The sequence below is a fragment of the Rhinoraja longicauda genome, chromosome 3, assembly GCF_053455715.1.
Source record: "Rhinoraja longicauda isolate Sanriku21f chromosome 3, sRhiLon1.1, whole genome shotgun sequence".
Taxonomy (NCBI): domain Eukaryota; kingdom Metazoa; phylum Chordata; class Chondrichthyes; order Rajiformes; family Arhynchobatidae; genus Rhinoraja; species Rhinoraja longicauda.
The window spans coordinates 53,804,981-53,818,189 of record NC_135955.1 but is presented as its reverse complement, the minus strand read 5'-3'; the positions used below and the strand labels follow the sequence as shown (position 1 = coordinate 53,818,189).

General features: G+C 39.4%; 1 protein-coding gene across 2 annotated transcripts in view; it reads left to right on the top strand.

Annotated features, from left to right (window-relative positions):
• The window catches only part of ercc6l2 (excision repair cross-complementation group 6-like 2), an 86,465-nt gene that overhangs the window by 19,538 nt on the left and 53,718 nt on the right, over window positions 1-13,209 (top strand). For both annotated transcript variants that reach the window (XM_078396148.1, XM_078396149.1), the window contains exons 6-9: window positions 2,132-2,293; window positions 4,417-4,624; window positions 6,995-7,135; window positions 10,847-10,963. In XM_078396148.1, the coding sequence (XP_078252274.1) occupies window positions 2,132-2,293; window positions 4,417-4,624; window positions 6,995-7,135; window positions 10,847-10,963 (628 nt within the window). The remainder of the gene's footprint in view (window positions 1-2,131; window positions 2,294-4,416; window positions 4,625-6,994; window positions 7,136-10,846; window positions 10,964-13,209) is intronic.

Here is a 13,209-nt window from a genome sequence, read left to right as displayed (position 1 = left end):
TGAGGTGACCTTCAGTGGTTGAAGGCAGTACTGAACAGGTGAGACTTCAGTGATGTTTTGAATGTGGTGAGTGTGGAGGAGTCTCTGACGGTTTGGGGTAGTGAGTTCCATAGGGTGAGAGCAGCGATGGAGAAAGCCCTGTCCCCCCAAATAAGCTCTGAACTACATAGTTATTGTTATTGTACCATTATTGTTTGTTTTTATGTGTACGTATGCATGTGTGTGTGTATATTTACACACACTGAACTTTTTTTCTCATTGTTCACAGTGTATTATGTTTACATATTCCATTGTGCTGCTGCAAGTAAGAATTTAATTGTCCAATCTGGTCAATAAAACACTCTTGACTCTTTACTCATGAAATAAAATCAATATTTCAGATTGATGACGTTTTATCAGATCTACAATTTCATCTTTTTTGAAACATTTATTGTGTTCACTAACTAGACATACTTCTCCACTTACTGAGCTTTTCCAATATCCATTGTATCTTGCATTTGTATGTCTCCAAACTTTATTTAAATGAAATTAATGTTTTAAAAGGTGCTGATTTCCCAAGTAATGTATTATGTGAATTATCTCGACACAATGTGCACTTGAAACTTTTATCCAAATTGAATGGAATTGGAAGATGTGTACTCCCAAGAGCCAGTTAAACATTGATCAGCACATGTAATAATCTTGGAATTTCAATAATGTCATCAACGTAGATTACTAATTTTAGTTGCCAAGCCTGGTTGATTTGAACTCAAAGAATGAGACTGATTAAAGGTCCTTGCCTTTCCGGAATTTCCCCCCTAATATAATGACTTTAGTTTTGTTCCTTTGCCGTCTCCCCCCCCCCCCCAATTTATTTTCAGTCTCCGGTCTCCTGCTTTTGGTTTTTATTCTCAGCTTATTAATGCTGTGCTTTGTGCTTCTGGTTTAGGTCGATGTCCTTAACTAAATCCCTGCCATTTTGAAGTGGCCACTTGAGCTTGATCGTGACTGATTCGTCTTGCCTAGGATCTCCCTAAGATTTTGAACTTGCAAATTAAACTAATTGGAATTCCTCAATGTTCTCTGAGAAGCTATCAGATACTTACGCCTGCTGTTAAATTATTTTACTTTTAAATGTTAGCTTATTTCCAAAGTGCTTGAATAGTTTCTTAACTTTGATGTTGTGTACCGAAGAAAGTGGAAGAATTAGTCCCAGTTTCTTTGCAAATCTAAAGATTGGAATTGGTGTTTAGTTTCAACCAAACTAGGTTTTTTTCAATGTAGCTTGCTGTGATCGGTAACAATGGAAATTACCTGTAGATCATAAGTGTAGAGTGACGATCCGGGATAGAATCCCTGCCCACGTCCTCACGACCTTTGCAGATCAGCTTGTAGAAATACTTCCAGACATCTTTAACCTTTCACTACTCCATTCTGAGGTTCCCACTTCTTTCAAAAGACCACTATCATCCCGCTGCCAAAGAAAGGTAAGGTAGCGTGCCTCAATGACTACTGTCCAGTGGCTCTGACATTCAGTGCTTTGAGAGACTGGTGATGGTGCAGTCTCGTAGGCAGCCTGATCCACTGCAGTTTGCTTACCTTTGCAACAGGTCTACTGCAGACACTATCTCCCTGGCCCGAAACTCATCTCTAAGACAACTAGCCAACAACTTGGATTTGGAACAGCACTGTTCAAGATTTTCTTCTTTGCTCTACCTATTGTATTTGAGTTTGACTTGATAATATCTATGTATAGTATCTGATCTGATTGGATAGTATGAAAAGCAAAGCTTTTCACTGTATCTCAGTACATGTGACAATAATAAACCTAGGCCTCTCTGAGAAAGTCGCACTGCTATCAACTGGGAGTGATCTAGCTTGTTCAGAATGTAATGTTTTTGTTTAATATTTTCCAATAACAATGTATTCTACATTTCCGTGGTACCACTGGAAAAAAACAAAAGATCCTACAATTATTTTAGTTCTGATTCTGTTAACAAGTCCTGTTATTAAAGACATGTGTAAAATTATTATTGTTAGTTTGCAATTTTTGTTGATGATTTACTATATTTCAAATGTGTTCCATTGCTGAGTCATAGACATCCCTAAGAAATAGAATATTATGTTAAATGTAGTTCTGCTTCTTCCACAGTATTGAATGGTCTGCAGTGTTTGTGGATGAAGCCCACAAGATCAAGAATCCTAAAGCTCAGATCACACAGGCTTTGAAAGCCCTCAAATGCAAGATTAGAATTGGGCTAACTGGGACCATTTTGCAGAATAACATGGATGAGTTATGGTGTGTCATGGACTGGTAAGCACTCTTTATTTTAAGTCTGCAAATTATTTCAGTTAAACTTCTGATATGTTTGATTGCAAAGTAGGAACTAGAACAGGCATATTTGTTCAATGACAGAGCAGTTGATCAAACTGGTAGCAGCACTTAACAATTGTATTTGCTTTCCAAGTGTTAACAAATCTCACCAGGAGGCAACTGGTGCAAGGATAAATATCTCCAAGTTTTAATTCTGGTGGTTGCCAGGTGTATAGAAATACATGAAAAAGATGACTGTTAAAGTTTTAAGGCTCCTGTCTGCATTTTAGTGTTTATACATTAATGACTTGGATGAAGGGATTAAAAGTACCATTAGCAAATTTGCAGATGATACAAAGCTGGGTGGTAGTGTGACCTGTGAGGAAGATGCTATGAGGTTGCAGGGTGACTTGGACAGGTTGTATGAGTGGGCGGATGCATGGCAGATGCAGTTTAACATGGATAAGTGTACAGAGAAGATTTACAAGGACATGGCCAGAAATGGGAAAAGCTGAGGGATATCGGCCAAATGCAGGCAGGCATGACGAGGGTAGATAGGGCAATTTGGCCGGATCGACTAGGCTTGTATACACTGGAATTTAGAAGGATGAGAGGAGATCTTATCGAAACGTATAAGATTATTAAGGGGTTGGACACGTTAGAGGCAGGAAACATGTTCCCAATGTTGGGGGAGTCCAGAACCAGGGGCCACAGTTTAAAAATAAGGGGTAGGCCATTTAGAACTGAGATGAGGAAATACGTTTTCAGTCAGAGAGCTGTAAATCTGTGGAATTCTCTGCCTCTGAAGGCAGTGGAGGCCAATTCTCTGAATGCATTCAAGAGAGAGCTAGATAGAGCTCTTAAGGATAGCGGAGTCAGGGGGTATGGGGAGAAGGCAGGAACGGAGTACTGATTGAGAATGATCAGCCATGATCACATTGAATGGCGGTGCTGGCTCGAAGGGCCGAATGGCCTCCTCCTGCACCTATTGTCTATTGTCTATTGATGGTCACAACTTGGAAGGGAACCTTCAAATGGTGATGTTCTCATGCAGTGCTGCTGTCCTTTGATGTAGAAATCACTGTTTTGGGAGATGATGTTGAAGAAATCTGAGCAAATAACAGCAGTATGTTATCTAGATGGTGCTCTTGCAGTCACTCTGCTCTGGTGGTGGAGAACATGAATGTTAGGGTTGTTGATGGATGCCAAAGAAGCAGACTGGTCCTTGATGATATTGAGCGTTTGAAAGTGGTTTGTATTGCACTCATCCAGACAAGTGCAGAGTATTTTCCTGATCATATATAGTGGAAAGGCCTTGATGAATCAGGAGGTGAGTCATTTGGTGCAGTACCCGTTCTCAACTGTTCTTGTAACCATTGTATTTATATGGCTATGCCAGTTTAGTTTCTCATCAATCATAACCCCCAAGATATTGATGGTTGAAGGCTCAGTGAGCAGAGTTCCTAGCTATTTATGGATGAGAGATTTTGTTAAGTCGAATTCTCTGAACATATTTTTGAACTAATGTTTAATATTAAGCCTCCAGAATGCATGCCTCATTTACTTACCAACAAGGAACTGTGAAACAGATTAAGGTGCGGCAAAGTGAGAAGGTCTTATACAAATCCACATGTTTCACTAGCAATCCGTTAAATTATATCGAAGCAGTTTAGTACTTTTGGATAATAATCTAAATACAATTGAATGTTTAATTATATTATACATTTTTGAGCCTTGGTTGTTGACTTAGTTGTTAACAATTTATCATGGATTGCTCAGTCAACCTGTCATAGATTTGTTTACTTTAAAATAAAACTTAAGTTCTTGAAAGTAGTTTTTCAGTCAAAACATTTCCCAAAAAGATTCAAAGTATTCCATGGTAAAGCTGGTTTTTGTCATTGAAGGATTGAGGCAGAGGGAGAAGCAAGCTCAAATTACTTTTATTTCCTGAAGAAATATATACTTATGCAAAGATTATCTATAGAGGTCTTGAATGTTGCATTTTCACAGGTGTTGCCGAATGAATTGTAGCAAGTGTGTGAGTGTGTAAATTATTCCTTGCTCTGTTTATGATTCTCTTTGGCCGAGGTAATGAAATGTCACTCGCAATTCTTTGTTTGTAGGGCCCTACCAGGTTGCCTAGGCAACAGAGCTCGTTTTAAGGAAGATTTTGGCAATCCAATTGAATATGGTCAGAGACATGGGGCAACTAAACGAGAACTAGCTGTTGGAAGGAAATCAGTGAGACGGTTGGCAAAACGCATGTCCTTTTGGTTTCTAAGGCGTACCAAATCCCTCATCAGTGATCAACTCCCAAGAAAAGAAGACCTGGTAAATTATGATCAACCTGGCAATGTATCAGTATTTCTGAATGAATGCAGTTTGCTAACCTTTGCATCAAAATCTGCCGAGGAATGCTTATAAACTCCTCAATGAGATCAGCCATGACATTATTGAATCGTAGAGCATATTCATGGAACCAAATGGGTTTACCTGCTCCTGTTTTCAGTGTGAAGAAGGGTCTCAAGCCGAAACGTCACCCACTCCTTCTCTCCAGAGATGCTGTCTGTCCCGCTGAGTTACTCCAGCATTTTGTGTCTATCTCTTGTTTCCGATGTTCTGTATAACACAATAATTACAGTAATGCATTACAGTTTATGCACGTAAGGTAAATTCATACTGACAGTCTCAAAGCATCTATGGCTTTGTTGTGCAACATGCAGAAATGACAATTGATTTTTGTTGCTTTGCTCTAAAATATAATTATGATGAATGTGCTATCTGTGGAGTAGGTGAAGAGACGAATCACTAAGAAATCTGCAATATGAATTTCCCAGAGATTGTGGTGCACTTCTTTAACGGCAGCTGGTTAAACAGAGAGCTGGTTTGCTGCCAGGCAACAATGCTGCAGTAAGAGTTAGGGAGGAGTGAGAACAAGATAGAGTGGGTCACGAGGGAAGTTCTGGAGAAATCTAGAGAGCCAAGAAATTGGTGGTGGGTTGGGGAGCATATATTTCAGGGGTCAATGTGATTTCAACTGGAGGAATGCTGACATTTGCTTGATGATCTGTTGCTCTTTGCCCATGATTAGTGTAGGAAAACCTTTGAATCCAGCTGTGGCTACGTTACTACCAAACCTGCAGGTATTAAATCCAGCATAGGGCTTACGTTTGAGGCATGTGCCTTATAAACATATTAGCAGACCCAGATTTGTAAAGTTATTCAGCTAACCATCAGTCGCTTTCTGTTTAAAAACTAGAAGTTGATGGTAATATTTTTAAAATGTCTTTCCCTTGAACTTGTATATCCTCATCCTGCTGCTACCCAATATCTGACAATCCCATTACCTGGCAGTCCCATACTTTCCCATTGTTGTATGAGCTAAAGGTGATTTCAAGCCAAACTTCTGATATTTTTATTCAAGCTGAAATGTTGACATTATTCATGTTTTTCACTCAAATTTCTTCAACATAAGTGCACAATAAATGAAATTAAGTATTCACAAGACCTCAGCTCACAACTAAGTAGAGTTGGGTTAAATTGTTTGAATTACAAGGTAAATATTTTTGAACATATATGCCTGTATAAATGTGAGGTTTTGGAATGCTTAGGTAGATGTGTGACCTCAATACAAATGTCATAGAGTCCTAATCTACACCTGGAGCCAAGCTGTTGTTCCCTGTAATTCTTAGTGTCCACTTTGCTTTTCAGTACATAAGTAACTTGGAAAGAGCAAAGATTTCAGAAAACTCATCACTTTATTTGGACCTAGAGTTTTTACCTCTTTTTTTTAAAACTAATTTTGGGAGGTAGTTAAATAATTGCTCTATTCAGCTGTAATTTTTGGGTGTGAATTGTCAAACAACAATAAATTATGTTGAAAAAGGATAATGCTGAAGATCATTGTCAGGTTAGACATGATATTTTCTCTGCAGTGATTGACTTGCTGAATATTTCTAAAATATTTTTATTAAGAATTCTGAACATTCATTAGGTTTTCCTTTGTTTTACTGAAACTGTAATTGATTAAGTGAACACTGTAAATTAGCTAATTAAAGTTAAGTTATCACTGTTTCAAATATCCTCCTTGTGTCAAAATCTGTCTCAAAACCATTCTCTGACTGAACCATGAGTATAGTAATACTTCCCTGTTAACGTTGCTCAGCATCTTTCTTAATGTTAATTTAGTTATAATTTATAATTAAAGTTGGACAGAAAACTTTAGATGGTACTGTCCTCTGCCAACGTCTTGTTTCCATTGGCTTGATACACGTCTACTTATATGTGTCCTCACATCGAAGCCACAAAGAAACTTAGTAATTAATATAAAAACAGAAAATGCTGAAAATCACAGGTGGTATCTAAGAAAGAAAACCAGGGTTAATGTTTCAGGTCAATTTTATTTTAGATTTCCAGCATCTACATATATTTGATTTTCAAATAAAGTGAAAGATCTCGGGTTTCTATATAGGTATGGTACAATTATGATTGTAATTTAATAAGTTACCGACATCCAGGATTAGTGCCTAAACTGGTCACAAATGACCTAACTGGTTATAGACAATAGACAATAGACAATAGGTGCAGGAGTAGGCCATTCAGCCCTTCGAGCCAGCACTGCCATTCAATGCGATCATGGTTATCTATAGATGAGTTAAGAAGTCCAGAATTTCCTCATTTTAAGCATATTTTTCTTCTCAGGTGGTTTACTGCTCTCTAACAGGATTCCAGCAGTCTGTGTATAAGGCGGTGTTGGAGACAGAAGATATAAAGTTGGTGATGCGTGGCTGGAGTCCATGTGATTGCAGCAGTGGCCGAAAAAGGAAAAACTGCTGTTATAAGGTCAGCCACGAGAATTGGAGATCGATGGTCTTATTGGTGAATTGGTTAATGAAGGCATTGTGGCAAAGCTGATAGAGCTGCTGCTTCACAGTGCCAGAGATCTAGGGAGCGATCCTGACCTCAGGTGCTGTCTCCGGTGTTTGCATGGATCCCTGTGACTGTGTCTGTTTCTACTGGATATTCTGGTTTCCTCCCACTTCCCAAAGAAGTGCAGGTTTGCAGGTTAATTGGCCTCTGCAAATTGCCCCTAATGTGCAGGGTGCGGATGCAATGGTGAGATAACATAGAACTAGAGTGAACGGGTGATTGATGGTCGTGGTGGAATCAGTGGGCCGAAGGGCCTATTTCCATTGCTGTATCTTTCAATGTTTCACTCAATGAAAGTCAAACAGACAGGTGCTAAATTTGATTAAATTAAATCACATTGGCATTGATAATATAATGCATACTTGTGTGTGTTTTTTTCATTAAAATTTCCAAACAGTTTCTGTTTTGGCCCAGTCTCCATGTCCACATTACATTCAAATGGAAATGAGAAGCTAAGCATTGTATTGTAACTCCAGAAAATAGGCTGGGGACATGCTATGGGTTAAGCAAAGATTTCGGAACAAGAACTGAGCCAGCCTCAAATGCAATCACTTGAAGTTTTAACAGAGGGAGAATGAAGGATGACTGGCAAGTTCACTGTGGGAATCTGGTAGCCTTAATTTTCCACCTACACTCTCTGCAAAATGAATTTCATTCCCCCGCTTCTACCAGCCCTCCCCAAAATCAAGATTAGAATGACTGTGATTGAGACTACACCAGAGGATCAGACTGATTACTCATCAAAACAGAGATTGACGTCCTTTTGGGGGGCTGTAGGCTTTAACTTAGTAAAGTAGGGATTTTGCTGAGCTCTGTTTCAGTTCAGATCTTGCTGGCAATAGGTGGAATGCTTCAGTTAAATTTTACAGGACTTTCAAGAAACTAGTTTTCCCAAACTTTCAATAGTAGCCTCAATTCCCTGCATCCACCCAAAGGAACATATCTCTCAGTTGAGACCGAGGTATTAGAATCCCCAAATTATTTGTGCAAGCTCAAAGTTAAAAAACCCATTTTATATCCTTAGTGCTAAATGCTAAATGATGCTGGAGTCATTTATACCAGCTAAACCACCAGTAACAGGGGGATACACTCCGATGAACATTTAAGCTACGTTGTTAAGTTTTGAATCACCTTGTAACTTACACATAGTAAATTCTGGGTGTCCCTTCTTAGCAATTCTTCAGTGTTCTCCCTATGCTGGATTGTTTTAAGTAAACACTGCTATTTCTCTAATATATACTTTTGGCTGGGTTTTCTACTCATCGAGTCAAGGGCTTCTGAATGGAACTCTTTTTTTTTCCTTTTGGCAGTCAGTGTGAGAATTAAATTTGGGTCGGGAATTGCACAAATTAGTTTGAGTAAAGCTCCCCTCTGTTCCACTATGCATTAACCCTTTGGTGAAGTGTTACAACATTTCCATTTCCTTCCATTAGTGTGATTTTTTTCACTGCATTTTGGCGCAGGAATGTGAGCAGTTTGAAATTGTGGCCCCATAGTTGAAATTCTTCAACTTTACCTTACGTGGGAGCCTTATAGCTGGCAAAGCAGTTTCTTTATAATCATTCAGAATTCCACTGTGCCTCATCTTGGCTTAAATTAAATTTAACTCTGAATTAAAAACTCACTGAGGAATTGGACATAAAATCCAGGTTGCCACTCTATTGCTGCACTGAAGGAATAGGGCACGGTTGAAATTGAGAAGAGCAGCTGGAGAAACTCAGCATGTTGTTGTCTGACCTGCAGAATTCCTCTAGCTGCTCTTTTTGTTTGTTACAGAATCCAGCATCTACAGTCTCTTGTGCCTTCAAGGTTAAAATTGACTGAAATGATGAGCTTCTCACTGTTTTGGTCATTCAAGTGTGCAGCTAACAATTTAAGGAGACCATTTGGAAAAAGTAGGAGGTCGTTATGTCGTGATCAATGTTCTTTCCTTGGCCAAGTAACATAGAAAATAGATACAGGAGGAGGCCATTTGGCCCTTTGAGCTAGCACCATCATTCATTGTGATCATGGCTGATCATCCATAATCAGTAACCCGTGCCCGCCTTCTCCCCATATCCCTTGATTCCGCTGGCCCCTAGAGATCTATCTTAACTATCTTTTAAATTCATCCAGTGAATTGGCCTCTACTGCCTTCTGTGGCAGTTAACAAATTCACAATTCTCTGGGTGAAAAAGTTTTTCTCATCTCAGTTTTAAATGGCCTGCCCTTTATTCTTCGTCTGTGGCCCCTAGTTCTGGACATCCCCACCATTGGGACCATTTTTCCTGCATCTAGCTTGTCCAGTGTTTTTATAATTTTATATGTTTCTAAAAGATCCCCTCTCATCCTTCTAAATTCCAGTAAATACAAGCCCAGTCTTTCCAATCTTTCCTCATATGACCATCCCGCCATCCTGGGGATTAACCTCGTGAACCTACGCTGCATTGCCTCAATAGCAAGGATGTCCTTCCTCAAATTAGGAGACCAAAACTGCACAAAATACTCCAGATGTGGTCTCACCAGGGCCCTGTACAGCTGCAGAAGGACCTCTTTACTCCTATACTCAAATCCTCTCGTTATGAAGACCAACATGCAGCTTCCTTCACAGCCTGCTGTACCTGCATGTTTACTTTCAGTGACTAGTGTACAAGGACACCCAGGTCTCGTTGCACTTCGCTTTTTCTTAATCTGACATAATTGAGATAATAATCTGCCTCCTTGTTCTTGCCAAAGTGCACATTGTATTGGGGGTAGGGTATTGACATGGATAGAGAATTGATTGGCAGACAGGAAACAGAGTGGGAATAAAAGGGTCTCTGTCAGAATGGCAGGCAGTGGCGAGTGGAGTGCCACAAGGCTGCAACTATTTACAATATATATTAATGATTTAAATGATGGAATTAAAAGTAACACTAGCAAATTTGCAGATGACACAAAGCCTGGGTGGCAGTGTGAACTGCCAAGAGGATGCTAGGAGGTTGCAAGGTGACTTGGACTTTCATTATGGAACAGTACCATGCGCATTGCCATTCTTTCATATGAAATATTTTATTTTTATCAAGTCTTTCTTTATCACAGTGACACCTCTCAGTCTCTAGTGATGTTGCACTAGATTAACTGAAGCTGTAAAGAAATCCAAGCATAAAGACAATTGTTGAACATTACTGATCTATCAGATTCATAAATGCAATGAAAATGGCACATCCCTAAAAGTTTGCCACACCTGGCAAAACATTCCTTTTCTTAACTAAAAGAGACAATTCTAAATTAGGGTCTAATGATGATATATTTTTTATTTCTGAGTTCCGTCTGTTAATCTGATCTTGGAAACTCTGATAGCAGCCGGGAAGAAACTTGTCCCAAAAGTGTCATGGAGGCATGCAAATTTAACCCTCATTTTGCTATAAAGAATGGGCTTCTGTACCAGATGAAAAAAGGGCAAGATGAGGTAACAGAGCAGTTGTTAGTGCCAAAAGCTTTTCGTCTCACAGTGTTACAACTGGCCCATACACACTTGCTCGGGGCACATCACGTGAACCTGTTGAAAAAATGGCACCCGGCAGAGGTTCTATTAAGTTGTTTAATAGAAACATATGATCGATTTGAAATTACTAATACAGAATTTTTTGTTGTTTGTTTCAGCGCAATGGAGAAGGTTCTACAGTACGTCAAATCTACTTTAGTTATCTGGCAGTCCTCCGTAAGATATCAAATCATGTTGCACTCCTGCAGCCTAATGAGAACACTAGCAAGATGCAGGTATTTGCTTGATTTCGCTTTTCAGCAATAGAATCAGCAGATGAAAAATGCATTGCATTTTTAATGATATCGTAAAGGGTCAGTGTATGGAACGCCATTAACTGTCCAGGGTGCAAGTCTTGGTTGGTGTCTGTGCTTCCAGGATTTAGATAATATTAATAATTCGTTCCGCACTTTGTGAAAATGTGCTAAGAGCAAAGAGCAAGGACTGGCCAGCAAGGTTAGGCTGGCAGAGATATGCATGATATATAGATGCCTACTTGGGTTCTGGGTGTTGGGAAGAAGATCTAGGGAGTACTTGGGGTTAAAACTGAGGGGAAGCTTTTAAACAATTAAACACTAGACTAGACCCCGCACTAGGTGGCTACTATCAATATTACTGCAAATCAAGTAACATGTTAATATTTTTGGATGTTCAGGGTGTGACATTATTCCTTGGACAATGTGACCTAATTTCCCAGGCTGTGCTCTGCAACCTGAGGAAAATACATCATCTTGTTCCTGACTGACCAGGAAACGGTGTCATCAGTATATGGGTGATTTGCGATAAAGTATCCATTTAAATTTAAACACTGGCACAATTCAATTCAGTCTGAGAATGAACAAATTTTCAGATAATGGCAGCGTGAAAAACAGGGTCATGTGACTGAATTTTAGGATCAATTTTTAAAGCTTAGTCGGTAACACTTTTAATCTCTTGTCAAAAATTGTGGGCAATCACTCCACACCAGGGTACATAACTGAGATTATGCCTCAGTGAAATACTGATGCGATGCTATCTGATGGCTTTCAAATGAGTCCAAGATCCCTTGTGCAATATTAGGCAATCAAACTATTTTTGGGGGGGTGATGGGAATAGATGTTCCACTCTGTAGCTGTTACAGGCTTAGAAGAAGGGAATTTCATACAGATCAGGCCACTGTATATGGAATTACGTTGTGAAATGAGGATTTCATTTCAAGCAGGTCAGTAAATTGCAAAATACTGCAGGTGCTGTAACCTGGAGCATAACAAAAGCTGCTGGAGGAACTTAGTGGGCCAGGCAGCATACAGAGTCTCGACTCAAAATGTCATCTGACCTTTTGCTTCCATGGATGCTTCCTTCAGCATCTTGATTTTTGCTCAAGTAAATTGCAGGATTGAGACGAGCTGCCCCTTTCAGAGGTGCCAGGGAGTTATTTTTTAATTAGTACGCCCACATTAATTGGGATAATGCAATGAATGGGACTTTTATTGGAAATAATGTAGATTTGGGGAAAGAAAATAAACGTTTCCTGCAGAAAGGCACCCTGAGTACCAAGGCATCATTTCTGATTGGCAACTTTACGTGTACTTGCAAGCAGAACTTAGACCATTTCATTGCCCCGACCTGTTCTGCCAAACTCCCAGTGGAGTTTAGAAATTGGCTCGTGATAGTTGCAATATGCCTAACTGACATCATTTGTGTGTGTATGTGTATATACGAGAAAGAGGGAGTTGCTATGACACATTTATAATTCCCTTCCCATGCTTTGTAGCTGTGTAGCATAATATAGTTCACAGTGAATTTACAGCAGAAGCATTATCTTCTGGAGATTGACAGTAAAGCGATTGCCCACATGGAATGAGAACATTTTGTAACAGGTTCCTTTCCCTCCGATCGGCACCATCTATTTTGGTCTTGGTAGAGCCTTACATTGAAACCTTGAGCATTTTGGGCATTCACAATCCCTCAAGAAACTGATACCCATTGCCAGTTTCCATTTAGTAGTGAAAGCCCTACTGGAAGTCCAATGTTCAATCAGATTGGGGTCAAATCCCAACTAATCATCAGCATTTTCTGGCTATCTGGCCCTTCCTCACCCTGGCTCCCTTGATCACCAATTTCATACTGGCAAAGTGTTTCTCCTGTAGTTAGATATGATGATCAGCTTGTTTCCATTAATCCATAACCTTTCAGTTAGAGAGCATGTTTCAGTCAATGTTTCCCCTCTTATTTGTACTCCGAAATGAATGTTGATATGAAAGGTTTGGGTTAATTTGAAAGACTAATAGAAATTGCCAGCAATATTCTGATAAAGGATCTTTAACCTGATATGCTTAGTGAGTTTTTATTATTTTTTCTGACTTTTTTCCTGATTTTACCCTAAGGTTTCGGTGTTTAGATTTTCAATTTGGTTTAATTTGGCCCTGCCATAGCTGATTTGCTTCAGTAGAAAGTTATTGAAGTAGATGAAGTCCAGATGAGAGTGGACTCAGCTTAAGAC